Source organism: Chenopodium album, chromosome 6, assembly GCF_948465745.1.
Source record: "Chenopodium album chromosome 6, dcCheAlbu1.1, whole genome shotgun sequence".
Lineage (NCBI taxonomy): Eukaryota > Viridiplantae > Streptophyta > Magnoliopsida > Caryophyllales > Amaranthaceae > Chenopodium > Chenopodium album.
Window position 1 is genome coordinate 60,939,581 of NC_137839.1, and position 26,826 is coordinate 60,966,406.

The window sequence follows — 26,826 nt, forward strand, 5'->3', positions numbered from 1 at the left end:
ACCAATTTGAATTGATTAGCCATCACCAGCCCCAATCAGTCGATCACTCAAACTCCGTCACCAAGTGCCCTTCAAGATATCATTGGTTGTTTGTGTTACTTTGTGTTTACGAGCCCTGTTTCCCTATAACCTTATTACCCAGTGCATAATATATTATTCAGTGTTTAATATATTAATTCTTTTATACTTGGTCCGGTTTTTTAAAGATGCATCACTTTCTATACACTAGTTTGATTGCTTGACGTGGCGCGTTTTTGTATTATAATTGTAGTCATGTATAATGAAGTTGTTGGTCTAGTTTAATTGTTTTTTTTTTTTTTATTTATTATTTATTTATTTATTTAATTTTTTTTTAATTTTTAAATTTTTAAATTTTTAAATTTTTTTTTATAATGTGTCACAGGTTTTTTTTTTTTTTTTTTTTTTTTTTTTTTTTTTTTTTTCACTTTTTTTTGTTTCTTTTTATGATATATCATTGTATAAGTTTGGTGGATTGAATCATAAATCAAAATTTCCAAACATAAATCACATCAAGAATAATAAATTAGCACCAACTACATAACATCATATACTATTACCCTCTTTAATCCTAAAAGGCTCCACAACTCCACATAACACAATAGTCAATAGCTACATTCAACCGTCTAATTTCACTTCTTCAAAGTTCAAAGTACTTTTACGAAAATATTAGTATAAACTAACAAATTCTCAACTATGATCATCCTTTCTGAAACTTGATTTTTCCAAGGCTGCTAGTTCCAACATCATAGGAAATAGACATCTAACAATTGTAACAAATGAGGCATCAACTCCACCAAACACAAACAGCACTAAACGCCCAACCCAAATCTTGAAGCCTCAATTATCTTCCATGGGTCACTTCTTGCCACTCATTCGAACTAAAGTTGCTTAATGTTCTTGAGCAATACCTGCCAATCCATATTTTCACTTCATTGCACATATTTCACAATTGAAACCTTAACCAGAAAACAAAAAGCTAACCAACACAAAATAAATGGTCCAACAGAACAAAAATGAGGTAAAGAAAGCAATTGCAAATTTGCAATGGAGATCAAATGGTCAAGGGCCGCAACTAAAAGAAGAAAGAAATAGCTCATCTGATGGAATAAACCAAAAAAAACATGATACGCCAAATCAAAATTATACAGCATCATTAATGTTTTTCACCAGCATTTAGTATACTAAACCCATTAGCTTTCCTTCAAAAGATTATCCATAATACTTTAATTTAAGCAATGTCTTTATTTGGGCTACATATGAGGTAAAACACACACAAAACTATACAAAACTTATCATTACTGATGTATACTTATATGAGTTATGCTGTTATGTCCTAATTATCATGCATGTATTTCATCAATAAACCCAATCAATTATTGGCCTTCTTTGATCATTGGAATTTGCTTTCATGTGGCAAAAAAAAAGGCTTCTTAAAATAATATTTGGTAATTGGATATTTGGTTGCCTTAAAAAAGGCATTGGTTTTAGTCAGATGGGAAAAGCAACGGCTTTCAGCTGTTTTCCCCAGTGTGGAATGTTTTACACATAAACTGCTAACAAGCAACACTTGATTTCACCCTATATCTTTGTGAAACAACGGCCAACACAAAGGTTCATATGAGCCCAGTGGAGAAACCGACGACCAACTCATTACCAAATAAGGCCATACACTAACATGAATATACAACTTTAAACAGCCTTTCCACACACTATTAAAGCCACCCTTAGTTTATAAGAGAGTCTGAAACACTGCAATGAAGAAGTGACTGGTCCATAAAGAAAGTAACATCCAAATTTTGTTGCCACGACTATAATTATATGGAGCAATAGGATTTGATTGCTCCAGGGAAATTGACTAGTCTAGATTAACTTGAGCAATCTCATACTTTTTCATATACAAACAGGATGTAACCTTTTATTCTGCTATACTTAAACTATACCCAACATTCTTTTCCAATCAAAATCATAAGTATAACAATCCAACAATGAATGGCAGGGGAGCTAATAAAATATAAGAACATATACCTCAGCATCCGTCCCATGGAGTGTAATGCGACAAACAACAATTACAGACGTGCCATCAGGTGAGAATGTGATATTCCGAACCTTGCCCAACCATTCTGAAATCCATGACATTATGGCAAAAACCGAGCTTATAAGGGAAAATAAAACATTCACCTAAAAATTACTACAAAACCAATGCTTTGTTGAATACCTGGTCACCTGGAGCATGTAAGTTCATGATTCGATTCGCAGCCTGTAATAGTGCAAAACACCAACTAAGCAGCATATTAAGCACAAAATTCATAAATTATCATCATTATTACTCAAACACAAAACACGCCATCAATCCTAATCCCCATTAAGTAGACACATTACCCGACAGTCTAACAAAAAACCAATCATTAACAGACCAAACAAGTGTAGCACCATTATAACTGATAATTTTGAAGAAATATCAAGTTGACCAATCAAACACCTACATTACTCCAACTCTTCAATCAACCTCAAGTACCCGTGTCGAATCCTCAATGTGACATTTCTATAAAAATAAATAGCCAAATCCAACTCTTGGACACATACCCATGTCTAATAGACTAAACCAGCATCAATTGATTACAATTGAGCTAAAAAGCACCGAAAACTGTGAAATCAAAAACAAAAAAAAAGTTGCAGAAATTACCATGGAATTTATTTGATAGAAACCCTGTTTTCAGAGCGAACACTAATAAGAGAATCAAGAAACTTTTTTGTTGAGTTGTTTAAAAATTTCAGACATGGGTCTACTAAATCCTTCAGCGGGTATTTCACCAAATTCTTCTTCTTTACTTTTTCTTCTATCGTTTTGGATTAAGATCATCTTGCTCAGCCTTATGGCCTAACCTATTTAGAAACTAAAGAAACATTGAAGTCATTCAATAATAGATCTATAACTCATTTATTAGCAACACTAAAACCAAATCCAATAAAAAAGTACAAAAAATTACATACTCCCTCCAGTTTCAAAAAAATTACATACTCCCTCCGTGTTTTAATAACTAACGATATACTTCCATCTTATACATACCACTTGTATAACTTACACGCTAGTCGGCTGTACAGCAATTCCATCTTACTCTTGTTGGGGTTTGTCAGTTGTCCCCTCTGAAGCGCACCTATAGTTATTTGCAGCCTGCTTGATTTCTAGGACTCATTCTTGGATTTGGAGTTGGACTCAAGGGTCTAAAAACGCCGTGGAGGAAGTGGCGACAGTTCGTAGACCCAATCATCGAGAAGCTCACAATTTTTGATCTCAACTTGTTCAAGAGAAGGAAGTCCTGACAGTGCTGCTTTAGGCAATGATTTCAAACCATCGCACCGATATATAAAAAGAAATTTGACAGATGTTAAACGAGATGCACACTTTGCCGAGAGTTTAAACCCAGGACATTCTTCGACACGGAGGTATTGAAGGGCTACTAAGTGCTGGATCCCTTGTGGAAGGTACACAAGCTTCGGGAGATCTTGTAGTTCCAGGTCACGGAGATTGGTAAGGAATTTCCAAGGTAGATGACTATGATTGCCATCCTCTAGCTCTTCTAGATCAGGAAGTCCCGATAAATGAAGAGTCTGCAGCGCAGTGAGATGCTCCAATCCTCCCCCACAAAGGCTCGTTAAGTAGGGCCATCCCTTAATATGCAGGGAACAAAGGGAGGTGGACAGATGACTCCGAAATAGCTCTTCGACTATAGATAAGCTTTTGAGATCTTCATTGTAGCAAAATTTTATGGTTAGCTCACCAGAACCAGTCAAGCAGCTTGAACTCATCATAAATGATTCAGAATAGGGGGCATCAAGGGAAAGAATCAAACTTCTGACACTTGAAGCGAGAGGAATGGAGGTCATGTAAGGGCATCTCCTGATGTTTAGATCAATGAGACAAGGAAATGTATTAGCAACTGGGCTACGAACATAATCTAAGCTCGTCACTTTTGACTCTGAGGGGGATTTTTGCCATCTCTTCAATTTTTGCAAACCCTCTAAATAGAGCTTTTCCAAGTCCGGAAAGAACACTGGCTGATGATCCTGTACACCATCACAATTCTCTATGTCTTCCAGATTAGCCAAATTAATGAGGTTAAGAGTTTTCAAATGACGAAGTTGGCTCAATAAAGGAAGATATTGCAAGTTGGAACAATCACTAAGGGAGAGTTCTACCAGATTTGGAAGTGATGGCTTCAAATCTTCAATTGACTCCCATTTTGGAAATGCCACACCTTCATACCCAGATAGATTGAAATGTTTAACATTACGACTGGGCTGAAGGCATTCTAGCAATAATGTCGAACTTGCATCATCGTTGAGGAGACAACTTAATTCTATATGTAAACCTTTCAGATGTGTCATGCCACTGACATATTTAGCTCCTTTGGTGACCTGACATGTTGAAAATCCATGGACTCTTATAGTAAGAGTGCCTCCAACATTTGTAAGTGCTTCCAAGTCTTGAAGTGTTCCTCTATTTGCCTGTCCAACTTGACTGTGGCTAACAACAAACTGCGTTAACTTTTCAAGGCATGTCAAGTTACTAAACCTCGGAGGCATATGATCCAGCCTACAACCTTCAATATCCAAGCACCTCAGTTTCTCTAAATTGCTTAACTTCGTTGGCAGCTCTTTTAAATTCAAGCACTTTTTTAGTATTAAGGTCTGCAAGTTATTCAGCTTGCATAGCGTTGCAGGGAGAAACTCTAACTCATGGTTATGAGACAGGTCAAGATATCTCAAGTGAATTAGTTTATCTATTGCCTTCGGTAAGGTTTTGATCTCCCGAGTTAAACATAATACCCTCAAGTATCTTGCCTTTTTAAGAAATTCTCTAATCTCCCTAGTTCCGGCTACAGAATAAGTACGCTGCAGCTTAAATAGTGTGCGTATATTTTCTATCTCGCTGAAAGAGCTTGAACTATTTCCGAGATCCAATCTACTGAAGGATAAGTGTCTAATTTTTTTCTTCAACTCGCTCACATTATCTACAACCAATATGTCCCTGCCTACTGCTTCTTGAGCAACATCATGCATCAGATCGTGAAGCTTGCACTTCACAATTTCACCATTGTCGTCCCTAATAGCATCTTGAAAAAAACACCTTTGCAAAAGAATCATAAAGCACTCCTCTGCAGCATCTTGAACTCTTTGACCCTCTGAAGGTGATAAGAAACCGTATGCAACCCATAGATTTACCAAGATCTCCTTCTCTATCCAATAATCCTTAGGAAATAAGACACAATAATTGAAGCAATTCTTCAATTGCAAGGTAAGATGATGATAACTTAGCTTCAAAATTGGCAATACACCATCTTTATCATCCCTTTTCATGTTTATCAAATCTAGATTTCTGAATGTCTGCCAAGTGCTTTTAGTCTGACCATAAAGAAGACTTCCAACAACCCTTATTGCAAGGGGAACATTGGCACACTTCTTAAGAACATGTTGTCCAATGTCGATGAGGTCGTCATCCATCCGCTCCTTTTCATTTCTAAATGCCATTTTCTCAAACAAACTCCATGAATCTTTTGGAGAGAGGCCCTTTAATTCATAAGATAGACCATCTCCTATTATCGCCGCCACCCTTTTGGAGCGTGAAGTGACCACAACACTACTTCCCTTTTCACCACCAATCAACAAATTCTCAAGTTTAAGCCATTCATGACGATCCTCATTCCATACATCATCCAAAACAAGCAAGTATCTTTCCTTATCAATCTTCTGCCTAACTCGGTGTTGGAGCTCTTCAACTTCAAGATGTTGAGTTCTGGTTGAATTGAGAAGTTTACAGAGAATATCTCTGAGGTTAAATTCATCAGAAACACAAACCCACATCCTCAATGGAAATTTAGCAACGATTCTATAGTCATGATAGAATGACTGAGCAAGTGTAGTTTTTCCTAAACCACCAATCCCTACTAATGTGACAAAATGAGCGGGACTGGATTTCGGTTTATCACACATAACCATTTTATCTGATGGAGACAGTGATGGTTCATCACGAGGACCCGGTTTTTTATCACGTGGAGCCAATTTGTTGTCACAGGGAGCTGGTGGTTGATCACGGGGAGCCGGTTTACCACGGGGAGCCGGTTTATTACCACGGGGAGCCGGTGGTTTATCACAGGGAGCTGGTCCATCATGTGGAGCCGATTTTTTATGACAAGGAGCGGGTGGTTGATCACAGAAATTGAGCAACATGTATATGATTGCCTCCTTATCCGCATCTCTTCCAATAACATCCTGAGCATAAACAAAAGAATGACTGTCCTCCCTCCTCTTTGCCACTATTCTCCCTTGACCACTAGCCCATGGGGGGCCAGGGTAAAAGTCGCGATGATCCTTGGAAATGCTATCAAGCCTCTCCCTAATCATCTTGACCTCCCGAGATGCATTACGAGCAAAAGACAACTGGTTAGAACGAGAGAAGAAAAGGAGAACCTCTTTTAGCGTATCACATGTTGACATGAGCCTTTTGCGTTGAGCTACGGAGGCAATCCTGTCAAACAGATCATCTGCCTCATAAACAACATCTCTGAGCTTTTCTAGCCAATCGCGTTCCACATTTCGTCTCGGAACTAGTTGCATCTCCTGCTCTTCTGCATCAATCAACACAGCATTGATAGTAGACATGGTGCTTTTGAGTTTTTCAACTTCAGATCTGAACCTACCAACTGACCCTAATTCCTCAACAAAGGAAGACTCTAGTACTTGAATTATGGTCTGTGCCAGAGTTAGAAGTGTTGAAGGATCCATCTCACTATCACTCTCACTCTAGCTCACTCACTCTGATCTCACTCACTCTTTTGCTTTTTCTATGTGTTTAATTTGGTCAAGCAAGTTTGGTGTGGAAATATTGAACAAGCACAGCTCACTCTCACTCTAGCTACTCACTCTTTCCCTTTTTCTCTGTGTTTTGGTCAAGCAAGTTTGATTGGTGTGTAAATACTGAAGCACAACTCACTCTCCCTCTCACTTACCATTTTCCTTGTGTTTTGGTGAAGGTGTGGAAATTTTAAAGACGCAGTGATCCACAACTACAATATTAGGGATTGGCAGTGAATCTGGTCAGCTGGTCTCGATCCGAATCCGTTTTTAACGGATATAAATCTTCAAAACTGACGAATTGGGGTCCTTTGAAAATACGGACATAGTACTCCGTATATGTAATGTTTTCGGTCCTTGTATTTTTATAATTTTTTTTGGAGGGCCAGTCCTTTGTTGTATTCAATCAAGCATATACGAGTAGTTTAATTCAAAAAAAATTAAAAAATTATGGTACGGAAGAAAAAGAAGGTCTTTTTTACTACATAAATACTTTCTCCATTACACATTAGTAGTAACAGTAGACTTGACTCATAGTTTAAGAAAATTTATAGGGTGGACCAACAATAGGATTTTTTATAATATAAAGTATAGTTGGTAGGAGAGAGAAATAATAAAAAGTAGTATAAGTGAGTTTAGAAAAGAGAAATAATAAAATATTTGTGAATGTGGGGTAATGAAAAAGAGAAATTATAAAATAATGATATGTCCTTTCCAAATATAGTGTTGTAACTAATATGAAACAACCGAAAATGAAAAGTGTTGCAACTAATGCGAAACGAAGGGAGTAGTTGACTTGGAAAGATATTGTGATTCTGTCAACCTTTATGGTGTGTTTGGAATCTTGGATAAAGAAAGGGAGGGAGGAGAAGAGGAGGGGAGGGAAAGGAAGAGGAGGGAAGAATGCTAAGTTTTCCTTCCAAATCTCTCCATTGTTGGAGGGATAAATTTCCTACAATTTAATCCCTTCATTTCTCTCCCCTCCAATTCCCGAGGCAGTCCCCATTAATATCACATATTAACATGAGTTGTTAATATAGTGGCAAAATGGAAAATAAATGCCTTGGTTTTCGTATTATATTCATTTAATACAATAACGCTGACGTATACCCCGTTCCACTACAACGGTATGCTAATTCTGTAAAGTGACTGCACTTGACGGTAAAGTTAACATCGTTAGCTTAATCTTCCCTGGCAAACATATGGAGGAGAGAGAAACCATTAATTCAGCCAAAGAAAACAATCAACACAATGCCTTCAAAACTATCATTGAGTCCATCGAAAACAAAATTCAACAAATATTCTGGATCATTACTTTGATTCTCTCCTCTGCTCATTAATTGCCACCGTCAAGCTCGACAGCCCGCCACATACTCAAACAACAAGCCGAACAAGGTACCATTTTCGCCGCAAAATTAAAAGAAAAACCCTAATAAAAATGGAGAAAATTAGGGTATGGTAAACCCCAAAGGGGTAGGTGTTTCACTCCCGTACTATTTTCACCATTAAAGATGAGTTTTTCCAATGAGCTTTTCTTTCCATCTCCATTAACGTTCGTCAACGAGAAAAACGGGGTCAGCTGGGTGTGGCAAAATGGGACATTCAGTGGTCCCACATTTATTTCCAAACTTACCCCCATATATTTAGTGCGAAAAGACTTGGACACCCCTATATTAAAAAAAGTTGTTAATATAGGATATTAACTTGGAATTTTTCCCAATTCCCTTCCTTCCTCATTTGTTATCCAAATGAAATATACTCCATCTCTTCATTTGCCTTCTCTTCCTTTCCCTTCATTTCCTTCAATCCAAACACACCATTAAGATTGAAATTGTAGCTGAAAAAAACCAAGATGTTTTAAATTAAAAACCAATAAAGTAAATAAGAAAAGCGTGTTTCATTTTTGTTGTTGTCAATTTTAATAAGTTTATCCAATTTTAAATTCATTAAACGTACCCAGGCTGTTTAAAGTGCGGTTTAGACTGCACCAAACTGCAAATTAAACCGCAATTTTGCGATTTGGTGTGATTTGCAGTTTGAAAATTGCAGTGCGGTTTATGAAAATGACCAAATCATGGTTTGCAGTTTGGTGCGGTTTTCCAAAAAAAAAATAGACCAAATTGCACTTTGATGCGGTTTACGCTTTTTATACTATATTTTAAGGAAAATTTGAAAAATACCACCATCTATTGTTATATACTATCACCTTAACTTTTTTTTTTTAATTATATTTTACCACCTGATTTTCTCAAAAACCAAAAAAACTCCCACCACTTTTGCCCAACACCCCTATATGACGTTACAGTGGGTTCCATTACCAATTGTACCTCTCTTGTTCCTCGATTCTCACCTCTGTTGTTCCTTCTTCTTCCTCTTTGTCTAACTTTTATATCAATTTGCATATCAATTAGGCGTTATTATGGTTTTAATTCTCCAATTTGTTCTTCAAGCCAAACGACAATGCAAAATCGAAGGCATAATACATGATTTTTTTTTTATTTTTATATGGAAAAAGATTATCGAGCCTGTTCATGAACTCTTCGAGTCGAGCTTGTCATAAGTTAGCTCAATTCGTGAAGGTCTCGAGCCGAACTCAACCCAAGCCGAGCCACTACAAATCAAGTTTTGACCAAACTTTAACCAAGCCGAGCTTAAATTGTTCACGAATAGGCTCGACTCATTATCACCCCTAATAGACCATTTTTGCGTAGAGTGTGCTCAGGTCAGGTCAAAATCGGGTCGGGTTATGTTAAGGTTGTTTCATTTGTGGATCAAGCTCGAATCGATAATATTATGTTTTGTTATTGTTATAATAAGAACCATCAATTAGGTTTATGAGCTAGGATACGGTTGGAGATGAACAATTTGAGTTTTTTTTGGCACTTGATAATAAGTTAGTTTTAGTTCGGGACATTTTGGCTATCAAGTTTCTTTGGGTCAAATAATTTAGGTCAATTTCGGGTCAGGTAATTTGGGGTATCAGGCCAACTTCGAGTCAGGCCAGCTCGGATGTTGGGTCAAGATCGGGTCAACTCCATTTTTGAGTCGAGTACAGGTCAGTTGGTGAAGTAGGTTCGGGTTTTGAGTCAATTTTGGGTCGATTTCGGGTTAAGGGTCAAATCATTGGAGAGTCAAGATTGTCAGGTCTAAAAGTTACCGACTGGTGTGTTAGATGGTGTTTACTGTTTAGTTTGAATTTTGTATTACGAAAATAGACCTCATATGATTATATTTGTTCCTATAGATTGAAATATATTTTGAAGATTTCCTCACATTTATTGTCAAAATGTTGCAAATGATAATATCAATATGAAACAGAGAAAGTATCAATTTTATAAGGAAGATTTAACAAGAATAATCACACTTTATATCAAATTGTTGCATATAATTTAAAACGAAGGTAGTAGTTAAGAATTGGATTTGTTTTGGTAATGATTAAACAATAATGGACTTAATGGTTAAAATTAATATTGGTGAAATGTTCAATTAACAAAATTGAAAATTAAAAAACAAAGAAAGCTAAAACTTTTGAAATTTTCTAAGAGTATTCTTTAAAATGGTTGCCTTACATGTTTTTGAAATGCACATACAAATATACAATGCATACAATTTCATTCATTCGACAATTTGGCTTTGCCAACTCAAATAAGGTAAGATTACCGTAGCTTCACCATCAAGCTCAATGAGACTACCCTTTTTATAGCACCCGGTGGTAAATTTTACACGGGCAAACCAAAATCAAACAAAGAATTGAAGTCAAAAACTAATTTCATACTTATTTAACTGGAAGATAACATGGTAAAGTTACTTACAGGTAGTTCTGTTTGAGCTACTCAAAAAAAAAAAAAAAGGGTAGTTATGTTCGAAATTTCTCATGTTTGATGCTTGCAACTCATCAACAATCTCATCTTCAACATACACAGGTTGTCTTGAACAAGTCGATCTTGAAATCCGGCAATTTGAGCACACTCAGTATTAAAATGAAGAGGATTTATGTCTTTACTGACTTTAGAATATTCAAAAACATCCTCAACATTCTCCTCTGCTGTAAAGTATCTCCTACTTTCAATGTAGGCTCTACCTTAGAACAAAACTTGTTGGAGGAGAGAAAGTTTGACGCAATGCGATTGGACACCATCCTCATCATCATCGGTTCATCAATATCATCAAGTTCTGAAAAGACACAATGCAAATCCAGCTAAAGGAATTTTAGGTGTGCAAGTATATATAGTTTCTTCGTTTTTTGTCTGTTTAATTTTTTGTTCATACACTGTTGTAACACCCTCTGCTTTCTTCGATCTTTCTTCAGAGTACATGTGCTAATTAATCATATCAAAGTAATCAGCATCATTCTTTCCTAGCTTGCAGAGCAATTCTGACTGTGGCCTAACAGCAGTTTGGAAAATAACAATCTATAAACAGCTCCTACATCTTTTTGTTGACTGAGGCACTCAAATATAGAGCTTCAATCACAATGGTGGTTCTAAATGCCCGAATCTTTGGGCAAGAGCGCTTAAGAACAATGTGAATCTCAAACTGATTTGGCCTACTTAATGTTTGAGACACTCAGATAAGGAGCTTTCCAAGCACCAATGATAAGGCATTGGAGGAGGTTTGCTTGTTCTTGTAGTAATATGCAAACCCATTTGGTTCCGGAAGAAGAAGTCTGGTCACTCGATTTTCAGAGCCCAGAGTGCCTCTCTTGTTAGTAGTACATCAGACCTCAAAAATGGAAGCAAGTTCTTTGGCGTGCCACTTTCTCCTCTACTCAACTTATTGTAGAGTGGTAATGGTGGCTTTGTTAATGACTCTCACCTCATATTTTTCTGAGTGTCATTTTTTGTAAATGGTAAACTATCCACACAGCTGTATATAATATTATTTTTTTTTAAAAAAGGTGAAATGTTGTTAGATACTTGGATATCTTCAAAATATCAACTTTCTAATTATATTTTAACAATACATGACTAATAATATTTTTGATCAAACATGTGTTTTGAAGACCACTTAAAAGCAAATGATGCAAACAATAAATGACGGAGGGAGTAACTACAATTATTTCCAAGCAATGCATGTAATAAAATGCATAAAATGTCCGTCGCTTGTAATACACCAACAATTTCATCTCCAAGACTCCAACATAAACAAGGCTGTATAGTAACCAGGCTACAAGCACACAAAAATACTTGCAAGCTCCTGAGTAACAAGCTCAGTTGCAAGCAAATCAAGCTAAAATCTTTACTCCATAAGAAGGGGCATACTCATAAAGGCAGCTTATTATATACTAAAAATCTCTGTAGAATGAAAAACTTCAAGCATTATTCATGTGCCAGGAAACATAGTGTAGTTTTATTACCTGAAATAGTAAGGTATTATGTCAGATGTTCGGTCATTTACTGTGTTGCAAGAGAATTGACGAGCAGAAATTCTTAAAGAAAGTACTTCGTATGTTTTATAGGTTTAAATTTCCTTGCCTTGGTAAAAGTTTAATGATTAATGGTTATTCGCAAGTAATAAAAATGATTAACAATATACTTCGTATAACTCAAGCGCTATTCGGCTTTACAACAAATTCCGACAGTGTAGATGGTCGACGGTGCAGTGGAGAGAAGTCCGGCAGTGGAGGTGGTGGAGGTGGTTAGTCTTGTAATGACCGTGGAGATGGTTGACGGCACACTGGAGGGAAGTCCGGCAGTGGAGGTGGTGGAGGTGGTAAGGCTTGTAACGACCGTGGAGATGGTTGCAGCCACTGAACCCAATTATAAATATTTTTGAAACCCTCACAATCTTTGATATTAAGATGTTTGAGGGAAGGAAGTTCTGATAGTGCTGCTTCAGGCAATGATTTCAAACCATCGCATTGCAATAGATAAAGATATTTTACAGATGTTAAACGAGACACACACTCTGCCGAGAGTTCAAACATATCACATGCTTCAACACGGAGGGATTGAAGGGCTGTTAAGTGCTGGATCCCTTGAGGAAGATTCACAAGCTTCGGGAGATTTAGTAGTTCCAGGTCACGGAGACTGGTAAGGAATTTCCAAGGTAGATGACTATGATTGCCATCCTCTAGCTCTTCTAGATCAGGAAGTCCCGACAAATGAAGAGTCTGCAGCGCAGTGAGATGCTCCAATCCTCCTCCACAAAGGCTCTTTAAGTAGGGCCATCCCTCAATATGCAGGGAACAAAGGGAGGTGCACAAATGACTCTGAAATAGCTCTTCGACTATAGATAAGCTATTGAGACCTTCATAGTAGCAAAATTTTATTGTTAGCTCACCAGAACCAGTCAAGCAGCACGAACTCATCATAAATGATTCAGAATGGGGGGCATCAAGGGAAAGAATCAAACTCCTGACACTTGAAGCGAGAGGAATGGAGGTCATGTAAGGACAGTTGCTGATGTTTAGATCAAAGAGACGAGGAAATGTATAAGCAACTGGGCTACGACTATAATTTAAGCCCGTCACACCTGACTCTGAAGAGGATTTTTGCCATCTCTTCAATTTTGGCAAACCCACTAAATGGAGCTTTTCCAAGCGCGGAAAGAATGCTGACTGATCCTGTACAGGCACTGATAAGCTACCACCACAACCCTCTATGTCTTCCAGATTATCCAAATTAATGAGGTTAAGAGTTTTCAAATGATGAAGTTGGCTCAATAAAGGAAGATGCTGCAAGTTGGCGCAATCACTAAGGGAGAGTTCAACCAGCAGTGGAAGTGATGGCTTCAAGTCTTCAATTGACTCCCATTTTGGAAATGCCGCACCACCATACCCAGATAGACTGAAATGTGTAAGATAACGATTGGGCTGAAGGCATTCTAGCAATAATGTCGAACCTGCATCATCGTTGAGGAGACAGCTTATCTCTATATGCATATCTTTGAGATGTATCATGCCCCTGACATATTTAGCTCCTTCGGTGACCTGATATGTTGAAAATCCACGGACTCTTATCTTAAGACTGCCTCCAACATTTTTAAGTGGTTCCAAGTCTTGAAGCTCTCCTCTAATTGCCTGTCCCACTCGACTGTGGCTAGCAACAAACTGTGGTAACTTTTCAAGGCATGTTAAGTTACTCAAACTCGGAGGCATATGATCCAGCCTACAACCTTCAATATCTAAGTACCTCAGTTTCTCTAATTTGCTTAACTTCTTTGGCAACTCTTTTAAATTCAAGCACTCTTTTAGTATTAAGGTCTGCAAGTTATTCAGTTTGCATAGTGTTGCAGGGAGAAACTCTAACTCATAGTTATGAGACAGGTCAAGATATCTCAAATGAATTAGTTTATCTATTGCCCTCGGCAAGGTTTTGATCTCCCCAGTTAAACATAATACCCTCAAGTACGTTGCCTTTTTAAGAAATTCTCTAATCTCCCTAGTTCCGGCTCCAGAATAAGTACGCTGCAGCTTAAATAGTGTGCGCATGTTTTCTAACTCGCTGAAAGAGCTTGAACTATTTCGGACATCCATATTACTGAAGGATAAGTGTCTAATTTTTTCCTTCAACTCACTCACACTATCTACCACCAATATGTCCCTACCTACTGCCTCTTGAGCAACATCATGCATCAGATCGTGAAGCTTGCACGCCACAATTTCACCATTGTCGTCCCTAACAGCATCTTGAAAAAAACACCTTTGCAAAAGAATCATAAAGTATTCCTCTGCAGCATCTTTAACTCTTTGATCCTCTGAAGGTGATAAGAAACCGTGAGCCATCCATAGATTTACCAAGACCTCCTTCTCTATCCAATAATCCTTAGGAAATAAGGCACAATAACTGAAGCAATTCTTCAATTGCAAGGTAAGATGATGATAACTAAGCTTCAAAATTGGCAATATACCATCTTTATCATCCCTTTTCATCTTTATCAAATCTCGATTTCTGAATGTCTGCCAAGTGCTTTTAGTCTGACCATAAAGAAGACTTCCAACAACCCTTATGGCAAGGGGAACATTGGCACACTTCTTGAGAACATGTTGTCCAATGTCGATGAGGTCGTCATCCATCCGCTTGTTTTCATTTTTGAATGCCATTTTCTCAAACAAACTCCATGAATGTTCTGGAGAGAGACCCTGTAATTCATAAGCTGGACCTTCTCCTACTATCGTAGCCACCATTTTAGAGCGTGAAGTGACCACAACCCTACTTCCACTTTCACCACCAATCAACAAGTTCCTAAGTTTAAGCCATTCATGACGATCCTCATTCCACACATCATCCAAAATAAGCAAGAATCTTTGCCTACTAATCTTCCGCCTAACTCGACGTTGGAGCTCTTCAACTTCAAGGTGTTGATTTGCGGTAGGATCTAGAAGTTTACAAAGACATGCAAGAATATCCCTGATATCAAATTCAACAGAAACACAAACCCACATCTTCAATGGAAAGTTTGTCACGATTCTATTGTCATTATATACCAATTGAGCAAGGGTAGTTTTACCTAAACCACCAATCCCTACTATTGTGACAAAATGAACAGTATCTCTAACACTGGAATCCAGCAGCATGTCTATAATTGCCTTCTTATCCGCATCTCTTCCAATAATATCCTCAGCATACACAAAAGAATGACTGTCCTCCCTCCTCTTTGCCACTATTCTCCCCCCACTACTAACACATGGTGTCCTAGAGTAATAGTCGCGATGATCCTTGGAAATGTCATCCAGCCTCTCCCTAATCATCTTGACCTCCTGAGATGCATTACGAGCAAAAGCCAACTGGTTAGAACGAGAGAAGAAAAGGAAAACCTCTTTTAGCGTATTACCTGTTGACATGAGTCTTTTGCGTTGAGCTATGGAGGCTATCCTGTCAAACAGATCATCTGCTTCATAAACAACATCTCTTAGCTTTTCTAGCCAATCGCGTTCAACGCTTCGTCTTGGAACTAGTTGCCTCTCCTGCTCTTCCGCATCAATCAACACGGCCTTGATAGTGGACATGGTGCTTTTGAGTTTTTCAACTTCAGATCTGAACCTACCAACATACCCGATTTCCTTAACAAAGGAAGAATCTAGTACTTGAATTATGGTTTGTGCCAGAGTTAGTAGTGTTGCAGGATCCATCTCACTCTCTCTCTCTGTCGTTTTCTTTTTCTCTGTGTTTTGGCCAAACAATTTTGGTGTGGAAAAACTGAAGAAGCACAACCAATCACTCTAAATCTATTCAATGCAAATGTTTTTCCGCAAATTGTTCATAACGTAGACTAATACATAATGAAATATACTAATTGTCAAAATAATGAAATGATAAATTAAATACTAAATCACTGCATATTATTGCTATTGACAGTTGACTGTGTATGAACTTACCAATAATTTCCATGCTAATAAATAATTATAGCGATGTATAGCACGTAGACCATAGTATTCAAATTTGGCGGCCTTTAAGTTGATTTTTTTTTTTTTTTCCTTCAGATTTTTAAAATTTGATAAGTATATTTCTATCTTTGTTATACACTTATACGTATGCTTTCCTCACTCATCGAATCATGAGTGTTGACAACTCATCAATTAAAAAGTTAATACGCCACTATAATATGATTCCTCCGTTTCTATTTGGTATCACATTCAATTTAGGCACACATATTAAGGAGAGATGGAGATGGAGTTAGAGAGAATGATAAAACAAGTGGGGTAGATGATTAATGCAAGGTATAAAACTTATCCAAAAAAAAACGTGTCAACTAAAAAAAACTTCCTATAAAGGAATATGTGTCAACTAAAAGAAAACGTAGGTAAGTAAATTACTTGGTAAACAACAAATAATATAATCTCCCTGTTTATATATATATATATATATATATATATATATATATATATATATATATATATATATATATATATATATAAAATCTCCCTGTTCTTTTATGTTTTTTTTTTTTTTAAGAAAAAAGTTTGGGTTTTTCTATACAGTGGCCCTGAGGTATTGTCCATCCATTTTTAAAATTCCACGCTGTACCCCCAAAGTACTTTTAGCGTCTACGATATAACCCTACCCTAATCCCTCCGTTAACTTAAGTTAACTTTCCGTTAACTTAAGTTAACTTTCCGTTAACTTCAAAATAAACAATTAAAAAAAAAACAATAAAAAAAAAAAACCACCAACCACCTCTCTCCTCCCTCACAAGTCACAACTACCCACCAGCCACCACTGCACCCGCCGCACCACAGTGGCTCGCCCCTCTCTCCTCGACCGCCCACTGCCCGCTGGAATACCAGCCACCCCAATCCCCTCCCGCACCGGAAAACCCATAACCCTACTCCCAACTGCTCTCCCAACTGCTCTCTGCACTCCACCACCAAAACAGACCAGCCGCACGAACCAACAAACACCACCGACCAGGTTCTCCTTTCACCTCAGCCTCTAAAATCACAAAACACCAGCAACCCCTGCATTAACGCAACCACAATCGCACCACCGCAGCAGTCTCGCACCACCGCAATCAAACGACACCAAACCCTAATTTTTCCCCCAATTTGATTTTAATTGTTAAATCATACATTTTAGTTCAATTAGATTGAGATTAAATATACAAAACTTGTTTTGATTGATTTTTCCAATGAAAATCTGCACGAATATGGTTTGATTGGTCGAGATTGTTCGAATTACGCCCAAAAATTTTCGAAAAATGGTCGAAAATCTGGCGGTAAAAGGAGAAGTGAGAGAGGAGGGAGGAGGACGATGCGGTGGTGGGCCGTGGAGAGAAGGGCGAGCCACTGTGGTGCGGCGGTGCAGCTGGATCGAAAGTGCGGTGGTGCGGTGGTGGGTACTAGTGATGGAGGAGATAGAGGTGTTTGGGTATTTTTGTTTTTTTTTTTAAATTTATTTATTTTGAAGTTAACGGAAGGATTAGTGTAGGGTTATAGCGTAGACACTAAAGGTACCTTAAGGGTACAACATAGAATGTTGAAAATGGGTGGGCACAGCTTGGAAAAGTCAATACCTCAGGGGCACTATATAGAAAAACTCAAAAAGTTTTTAACTTTGATTTATAAAAAAATTGACCACATTTTTTTTTTCACAGGTCTTATAAAACAAAATGATACGAGAATACAAGATACTTTCTCCGTATCTAAAAAAAAAATACATTACTTTGATTGACATAATGTCATTACACAACTTTATCGAGTTAAGAATAAATAGACTTAACATTTCGTATTTTTCACCTTTAAGGACCTCGCATATTTTTTTCACCATTAAGGTTCTAACACTTACTTTCAAGCCATAATTAATTAAAGGAAATTTTGAATTTTGGTGTCTCAAAAATGACCCTATTGATTTTTGGTACCCATCTAAAATTTTATTTAATTGTTACAAAATATAGGTTTTGGTACCACTTAACATAATACGTTAGGGTTTCGTTAAGTGGGGCCCATTATCTAATTATTTAATGATTTAATTTATTTATAAAAAATAAAAATAAAAAAACCAACCAGCCACTGCACACCTCCTCAGCAGCCACCCTTCCCCCTCCCCGTGGAGGCTGTCGGTGCACAAACATTCCCCCGACACCAGCAAGCCCACCTCCTTCCTTTCCCTCCTCCGATCTCAGCCGCAACAACAGCAAAACCGCTGCACACCGCCGCACAACCTCCACTGCCCCTCCTAAACAACCATCGTTCGCCGAAACAACCCTACCCCTATTCGCCGGCCCCCTCCCTCCCTGTAACAACCACCCTCCCCTTTTAGTCGACCCCCGGAACCCTAAAATCCACCGGAAACGACCCGAAAAACCAAACCCATTCAGGGTTGGTTTTAGAGTATTGGGGGCCAGCGAAAAGGGGAAGGTGCTTGTTTCAGGGAGGGAGGGGGTTGTTTCGGAGGGGCAACTACAGTTGTGCGGCGGTAGAGGAGATGGTCGGTGATGGTGGTTAGTGAGGGAATAGGGGTGCGAATTGGAGGTGGCTACTGTGGTGCGAATTGGAGGTGGCTACTGCGGTGCGAATTGGAGGTGTTGGTGGTTGATTTGGCGGCTAATGGTGGTTGCATTCATGGTGGCGAGTGAGGTGGCAGCGTGCTTGGTTCCAGCTTAATGGTGGCTAAGGGGTGCTAGAAGGTGGCTGAAGATGGTAGGGCCCCACTAACGGAAAGTTTAACAGAAGTTGGACGGAGGTACCAAAACGGCAAAACCTATATTTTGTAACTTGAATGAGTACCAAAATAAAATAAAATTTTATATGGGTACTAAATATCAACAGGAGTCATTTTCAAGGTATCAAAATTCAAAATTTCCTTAATTAAAATTAACCCAAGTCTAGTTAAGCTATGGTTAAACTGACATAAAGTAATTATAAACTTGCTGATGTGTAGTGGGAAAGCACGCCTAATGACTTGATGGAAGTTAAAACCCCGATAATTCTTCCTAAACTAATCAATCACATACTATCAAATCAAGAACTCTAAGTTCATATTCATGACGAATAATTCTTGCTAAACCAAAAATCACATACTATGACAATTTGATTGCTAGCATTTTCAATTCAACATTAACAAACCTAATTCCCAAACTGAGAATTACCAAGAGAGATTTTGGGAGTAGGAGGCTCATTATTGGCGCAAGAAGCACGTTCTTCAGCTTCAACAAGAAGCTGCTGAACCTTAGAAAGATGCGCCAACGCTTTCTTCAGCACGTTTCTTTGAAATTGCCCGAAACGCTGTTGAGGAAAATGTTTGTGGTCATTCTGATGGCTGTCATTTTCGTGAATTGGTCATATTTTTGAAGTTCGAACCTTAGATGATGATGTTGTTTATAGATTTAATAGATTTGTGGCGATTAGGGAGATTATAATCTTGGGTAGAAACTCGAACTCAGAATATCAGACATGCATTTCTTGATCTTTAAGACAGTACATACGGAGTAAAGAAACACCAAGTACCTAAGTTTTTATTGTATTTAGGGCTGTTCCGATTTATTGTAAACAGCTAAACTAAACTGAATAGAGCTGAAATGAATTGTTTATGAGATAAGGAGATTAGAAACTGAACTGAACTGAAATTAAGCTAAACAGAGCATGCCCTTAATGCTTTTAATGACTGTACTTTTTTTGTTGAACGACTTAACCTTTTGGCTTACCTCAAGTGAGTCTGAGTTATAACTTAAGGTACTTAAAGGTGAAAAAAAAAAAATGTGCGAGGTCCTTAAGAGTAAAAAATACGAGAAGTGAAATCTCGTATTTATGCTTAACCCCAACTTTAGCTATTAATATCTTTACATAATAACAGTTGGTTTCTACGGAGTAGTAAATACAAATCAAGTCAAAGTTAGTATGTGAATAATGCAAAAGCCAAATATTTAGATTATGGCCAAAACTATACATGATGTGAATTTTTAACGGTTTCCACTAAAATTCCGACCTTAGATGGATTGTAGTTTAGACTTTGCACAATTTTGGGGTACATAGACTAAATCAAAAGGATATGGAACAATTAAATCTAAGCAAGATTAAATTGTAACTAGGATATGAAGTTATTATTCCTAACCAAGGTTCAATAACAACTAAAATTGGAATCCTTCCTGAAAAAATAACATATGCAATTCTCTTGTAGAAAACTATTCATACGAATTAATCAAAGTATAACAAAAATTCAATTCTCTAACTTATACGTTGTAAGAATTGGTTATATACACCCGGGTGCATCGTACACGCATAAGTATGTTATTCTCATTTTGATGATTGTTTTACATTTAATCATTAAATGAAGAACAAAAACTTACTTTGGATTAGTTTGGTGTACAGTGCAGCCAGAAGTATATAATAATCTCTCAAAACGTTAAAGCCTAAAACCCTTTATATAGACAAAATTAACTCTAGAATATCATAAAAACAAAAGATAAACTAATCTGTAAACTAAATCTATCAAAATAAAAGATAAATAACAACTAAATATTATCTATAATAACCACCCAAAAGATATACTTTAAATGGCTTTTCTACATATCTTCCCGATATGCATCAATACATTAAACAACAACAAAAAAAAGTCTAGTCAAACTGGATCAACTAAAACCAGTCAAAAACTAAAGTAGACGAAAAAATATAACAATAACAATAACAATAACAATAACAATAACAATAACAATAACAATAACAATAATAATAATAATAATAATAATAATAATAATAATACTTAATTAATCAAATTACATTTATTTTTTCTTGGAAAATTTGCTCTAAATACTCATAGAACAAACTTGGCATTTACTACCTACCCCACTTACTTTATCATTCTCTCTCTCTACTCTTTTTTAATACTGTATGTGTAATTGAACGCGTTATGGAGGAAGTAGTAATAAAGTAACCAAAAATATTAACATAGGACTTTCGTCACAAATTACATATTAATTCATTCGAATTGCCATCTTATATATCGTCAAAATTAAAAAATACGTAGTAAAATAAAAAATTGCCATCATATATTACCATCTTCCAAAATGAGTCCTAAGAGCATGCTTAAGCTACATAACTTATGGTCATTCATATTAAATTTACCACATGCAATTAAAGCTGTTAAAAGCTGACCTAACCCGAAAAATTTACCCGAACTCGATTATTAACCGACCCGTTTGAACCCCAAAAAATGGTGACCCGAACCCGATATGATGCGACCTGAAATCAACCCTAGACCCAAGTTAAGTCGAGTATTTGAGACCCGAACCCAAACATGAACCGACCGGGACCTGAATATACCCCGTAAATTATTGACCTAAACCGAGATTGACCCCTACCCGTTTTAACCTGTCAAAACCCGAATTTAACCAATCCGACTTGTTAATGATCCGACCCGAAATCGACTCGACTAGTTACTGACCCGACCCAAAAACAACTCCACTTGTTAATTTATACATCTTTATTATTGTAGATATTGACTAGCTAAATAAAGATATATGCTATATATATTCTAAGCTACTCATAAAGCCGTAACTTCGTAAGGATAAAACTACCCTATGTTGATAGGGATCAAAGTATTTTGTCTTGGATGCAGGGAGACCAAGGGCCTGTTCTGATTGACTGAAATCAACTGAACTGAACTGAACTTATTAATTAGTGATTTTTAACTACGGATTAGTGCTCTTTGATTATATATTACTATACCTATGTGTATATTATTATTATTAATTATTATTATTATTATTATTATTATTATTATTATTATAATTAATTATTGATTATTATTATTAGTATTATTATTATTATTATTATTATTATTATTATTATTATTTATTCATGATTATTATTATTATTATTTATTGATAATAATAATAATAATAATTATTATTATTATTATTATTATTATTATTATTATTATTATTATTATTATTATTATTATTATTATTATTATTATTATTATTATTATTATTATTATTATTATTATTATTATTATTATTTGTTGTCGTCGTCGTCGTTGTAATAAGAGCTTAAAAGAATGAAATTTGACTTTATATCATTAGCAATATCATTAGATATAAGAGCTGAACTGAACTGAGCTGAGCTAAACTGAACTGAATTTCAACGGAAGAGAACAGGCCCCAAGTCGGTCCAGCAAAATAAAGAAGCGTCATCCCCAAATTTAAGTGTTTAATATAGTATTGATAGAGTATAAAACATATTCCTGGGCCTCAACCGCTTTTGGTTGAGATGGTCCTTTAACATGGTATTAAGAGCCAGCGTGACACAAAGGTCACGGGTTCGAATCTCATCCGCCTCTCCTTCAAAGTGGAATTAATTCGCACCAGGTATGGGTGGGCCTTAAGCTTTTGGTTGAGATGGTCCTTTAACAAGTATATATTTGTTGTATGGTCAAAGGAGATAATTAGCTTCCTACATTATAGGCTACAAATCCCTAGTACATTGCCTTATATATTGTTATATAGTCAAAGGAGATAATTTTAGCTTGATAATTATAGTTAGCTAGAGTTTAGCCTATGATGATTTACGAAGACATGAACCCGACTTGAACCCGAGAATGACCCTAACCCGTTAAATTCCGAATTAAACCCCACCTATTATTCACCCGACCCGAATGTAACGCGACCTAAACCCGACCCAAACCCAATAAGATGTATCACCTGACGTGACCCGACTCAAGCATGACCCAACCCGCATAGGTTACAACATTAACCCGAAAAGTTGACCCAACCCACACTAAACCAACTCAAACCCGAACCGTTTACCCGAATTAACGGCTCTACATGCAATTTCACTTTCCTACAAAACACCACAACAAAGGTCCTGATACAAGGCAATAGATTAAATAATCTCTATTCTATAGGCCAACTTTGGAGAAGTTTAGCATCCACCTAAACTTGAAATATGTATTTTTTTAAATGGTTGCCATACATGTTTTTGAAATTTGAAAAAACATCAAATGCTAGTTTCAGGAAATGCACTTACAATGCATAAAACTTCACTCATTCCACAATTTATTGGCTTTGCCAACTCAAATAAGGTAAGATTGCCGTAGCTTCACCATCAAGCACAATGAGACTGTCCTTTTTGAGGCACCTGGTGGTAAACTTTACACTGGAAAACAAAATCAAACAAAGAATTGAAGACGAAAACTGAATTTTATACTTTTTTAACTGGAAGATAATTCAAATAACTTACAGGTAGTTCTTCTTGAAATTTCTTATGTTTAATGCTTGCACCTCACCAACAATCTCATCTTCAACATACACAGGTTGTCTAAATTGCAAATTTTGCGAAACATAAACAGCACCAGGCCAGCATACGAAAATAATAGAGATTAGGACCCAAAACCACCCAGCTACATGTAATGCGAAAAGTACAAATGTTAACATCATACAATTGTGCAAAGCACGGTAGCACTAGTGTGATGTGCGTATAAAAATGTGGTTTTCTATGCAGCTGATCTTATGCAGGCCTACTGTGAATCTGTGACTTGCCTGTTTCTTTTGGTCAGCAAGCTAACATGGAGAAAGTCATAAATTGAACAGATATTGGAGTATCTTAAGTTTGCTGAAGGGTTGTTTCCCTTTATATATTTGCAGTTCCCCATTCCAGAGCTTAATGGCAATAGAATGCAAGCCCTACGTTGGAAAAGTAGTGGGTGAGACCGTGAGACTAGCTGAGGTAGATAGGTTCAAGAACCCTAAAGTGCCCCTGTATAGGTGGTGTTGCATTTTCAAGCATTATAAACACATCACATGAGACCAAAATGGAGATAAAACCCCTCCAAATAAAAAAAAAATATATGTTCAAGTATTCAAATTAATTAAGTACCCTAATACTGTAATACTAAAAGTAGAACACCAAAAACCCCCTTTAGTAAGAGAACAAACATTTAAATAAAAGGAAAGAATGATTATGACTGACTTACAAAATGAGAGGATATAATGCGAGGAAATAAGGAAGCAACTAGCATCCCATGAACAAGTCGATCTTGATATCCGGCAATTTGAGCACACTCAGTATCAAAATGAAGAGGATTCATGTCTCTACTGACTTTAGAATATTCAACAACATCCTCAATTGTAAATTTTCTCCTCTGCTGTAAAATATCTCCTACTTTCAATGTAGGCTCTACCTTAGAACAAAACTTATTGGAGGAGAGAAAGTTTGACGCAATGCGATTGGACACCATCCTCATCATCATCGATTCATCAATATCATCAAGTTCTGAAAAGACACAATGCAAACCCTGCTAAAGTTAGGCATCTAAATCATATAAAGGAATTTTAGGTGTGCATTTACATATAGTTTCTTCATCTTTTGTCTGTTTAATTTTTTGTATATACACTGCTGTAACACCCCCTACTTACTTCATCTTTCCAATATACTTATCATTAGATCATGGTATCAGAGTACATGTGCTAAATAATCACATCAAAGTAGTCAGAATCATTCTTTATTAGCTTACAGAGTTCAGACTGTGGCTTAACAGCAGTTTGGAGCTGGCAGAATGAAGTGTGATTATCACACATGGAAAAAAAAACAATCAATAAACAGCTCCTACATCTTTTGTTGATTGAGGCATTCAAATATAGAGCTTCATTCACAATGGTGGTGCTAAATGCCCGAATCTTTGGGCAACAGCTCTTAAGAACAATGTGAATCTCAATTGATTTGGCCTACTTATTGTTTGAGACACTCAGATAAGGAGCTTTCCAATCACACAAAATCTTTGGTAAAGAACTCTAAGAAAAAATCTAAAATCCAAATCCAAGTTGGGTTTCATAGAAGGCACCAAAGAGACCTCCAGTCCAGCTACCAATAATCTAAATATAATAGTTTTAGTGTACTAGTGTAGCATTTTAATCCACTGAAATCCAGATTCATCCTAAAGTAGCCTATCAGGATAATGTAGAAGATATGTGGAAAAAGCTAAAGGAAATGATCATAGAAGTGGACCAAAGGCCTTACAAGCTTGAAGTACAATTGATTGATCTAAGGCAATAAGGTAGTCTACTAAATAGCATAATTCCAATTTTCAAGTTAAAAAAACAGTTGGGCTCCAAAGGTGCAATAAAAAAATCATGAAAATAAAGGAATACACGAGAATGTACAAGAGCCTACTGAGGCAGTGTAATGATTATGGAGCCCTAAATATCTAATGTTCTAGGAACCTTAATAATCTAGACAAAGGTTTTGCTACAGTATTCCACAAAAAAAACAATGGGAAATCACAGGAATGAAAGATGAGGTGAAGATTGCAATGCAACCACTTTAGCCAAGGCCATTGGTAGTGCACATTGCAAAGGCAGGCTAAAGAGAAAGAGCTAAACAGAGTTTATGTCCCTATCCCTCTCAGCTCTGTCATGCCTGATTCTACGTGGAAGCCTCACATATGTGCCCAAGCAATCTAACGCCGCAAAACACTCCAAACTTAAAGTAACAAAAACATATCTAACAACGCCGCAAAACACTCCAAACTTGAAGTAAAAAAACATATCACAGCTTCAATTCTTCATCCCGTTGCAAGTTTGCAACATTGAGGTTCATCACACCAAAATTCAGGCAAAGACAATGAGATATAATCAGGCACATTGCATTTTGGTATTAATACTTGCACATTATATTTCTCTCAACTTGGAACACATGACAAACCCTGATCGATACAGAAGATATAAATGCAAGTACAATATCATTATAATCAAATAAAAGGGAAAAAAAAATAAGATTAAGCCAAAATAGTCAATAAAACTCTCTTAGGCATTTCAACAAACAGGTTGTATGCATTGCATTTTAGAATAATTTGCATCAAAATCTGTATAACCCCATCAGCACAAACTAATTTAATTGCAAAATTAACCCCAACTCACAACCAATCACACACAAAATCACATTAATTTTGGGATAAAAGACATCAATTTAATCAAATTACACACAAAATCCCAAGTTAAATCCTAGTTAAAAACAAACCAAACCATGAGATATTAGTTATGGAAAAGGAAAGCAAAAACATATTACCTCAGAAGCTGCTTCAATGGAGAACTCAAATTACACTTTAATGGAGAAGAGAGGGAAAGATGCAGCGTAAAAGGGAAAGCATTCAACCGAGTTTGGAAGGGAGAAGAAAAAATGGAGTGTTGAGAGTTCAACTGTATTTGATCCAATGATTTGCTATCGGGTACGGTTACAAATTTACAACCATCTAAAAAACATTTTTTTTTTTGTTGGACCATCTAATATACTACCTCTAGTCCAATTTACTCGCAACAAAGGAATATTCTTGCCATGTTTGGTAGTAAGCTTATTAAGGGTATATTAGCTTATTTGACTAACTTTAGCTGATTGACTAGTCAAACAAGCTAATACAAGTGTTTGGTAGTAAGCTTATTGAAAGAGCTTATTCCACTAAATAAGCTCTTTTGAAAAAGCTCATTTTAGGAGCTTTTTCAATTAGCTTATTCATTAATTATTGTGAAATGACACTTATAACCTCATTTAATTTAAAATCCTATCTAAACTACCTACCCCACAAT

The 26,826-nt window shown here is 36.6% G+C and overlaps 3 protein-coding genes across 7 annotated transcripts; all 3 read right to left on the minus strand.

Annotated features, from left to right (window-relative positions):
* Positions 1–537: 537 nt before the first annotated feature.
* On the minus strand, positions 538–7,196 carry LOC145636150 (putative disease resistance protein RGA1). Of its 4 annotated transcripts, none has more exons than XM_081687617.1 (4): positions 3,105–7,196; positions 2,237–2,278; positions 2,047–2,141; positions 538–929 (listed from the first exon to the last, which is right to left on the minus strand). In XM_081687617.1, the coding sequence occupies exon 1, from the start codon at positions 6,802–6,804 to the stop codon at positions 3,244–3,246; it is 3,561 nt and encodes a 1,186-aa protein (XP_081543743.1). In that variant the 5' UTR covers positions 6,805–7,196; the 3' UTR covers positions 538–929; positions 2,047–2,141; positions 2,237–2,278; positions 3,105–3,243. The 4 variants fall into 4 exon arrangements, with proteins under 4 accessions (XP_081543743.1, XP_081543742.1, XP_081543741.1 ...); XM_081687616.1 differs by having other exon boundaries at positions 3,089–7,196; XM_081687615.1 differs by having other exon boundaries at positions 2,047–2,278.
* A 5,014-nt stretch (positions 7,197–12,210) lies between these two features.
* On the minus strand, positions 12,211–26,445 carry LOC145634963 (3-hydroxyacyl-[acyl-carrier-protein] dehydratase FERN, mitochondrial-like). Of its 2 annotated transcripts, XM_081686280.1 has the most exons (5): positions 26,312–26,445; positions 24,222–24,520; positions 23,489–23,604; positions 23,276–23,404; positions 12,211–12,229 (listed from the first exon to the last, which is right to left on the minus strand). In XM_081686280.1, exons 2-4 carry the CDS (start codon positions 24,495–24,497, stop codon positions 23,305–23,307), a joined length of 492 nt encoding a protein of 163 aa, XP_081542406.1. In that variant the 5' UTR covers positions 24,498–24,520; positions 26,312–26,445; the 3' UTR covers positions 12,211–12,229; positions 23,276–23,304. The 2 variants fall into 2 exon arrangements, with proteins under 2 accessions (XP_081542406.1, XP_081542405.1); XM_081686279.1 differs by lacking the exon at positions 12,211–12,229 and having other exon boundaries at positions 22,827–23,404.
* Positions 12,267–16,582, minus strand: LOC145634962 (putative disease resistance protein RGA1). The gene has a single exon (XM_081686278.1). It carries the CDS (start codon positions 15,944–15,946, stop codon positions 12,512–12,514), a length of 3,435 nt encoding a protein of 1,144 aa, XP_081542404.1. The 5' UTR covers positions 15,947–16,582; the 3' UTR covers positions 12,267–12,511.
* Positions 26,446–26,826: the final 381 nt, after the last annotated feature.

Excerpts from the sequence above, each read along its gene's own strand:
- LOC145636150 (XM_081687617.1), bottom strand. The coding sequence starts at position 6,804 with ATGGATCCTTCAACACTTCTAACTCTGGCACAGACCATAATTCAAGTA.
- LOC145634962 (XM_081686278.1), bottom strand. The coding sequence starts at position 15,946 with ATGGATCCTGCAACACTACTAACTCTGGCACAAACCATAATTCAAGTA.
- LOC145634963 (XM_081686280.1), bottom strand. The coding sequence starts at position 24,497 with ATGATGATGAGGATGGTGTCCAATCGCATTGCGTCAAACTTTCTCTCC. Across the intron at positions 23,605-24,221 it reads GCATTATATCCTCTCATTTT|CCTGGTGCTGTTTATGTTTC; the intron begins GTAAGTCAGTCA and ends TTCGTATGCTGG. Across the intron at positions 23,405-23,488 it reads AATTTCAAGAAGAACTACCT|TGTAAAGTTTACCACCAGGT; the intron begins GTAAGTTATTTG and ends TTTGTTTTCCAG.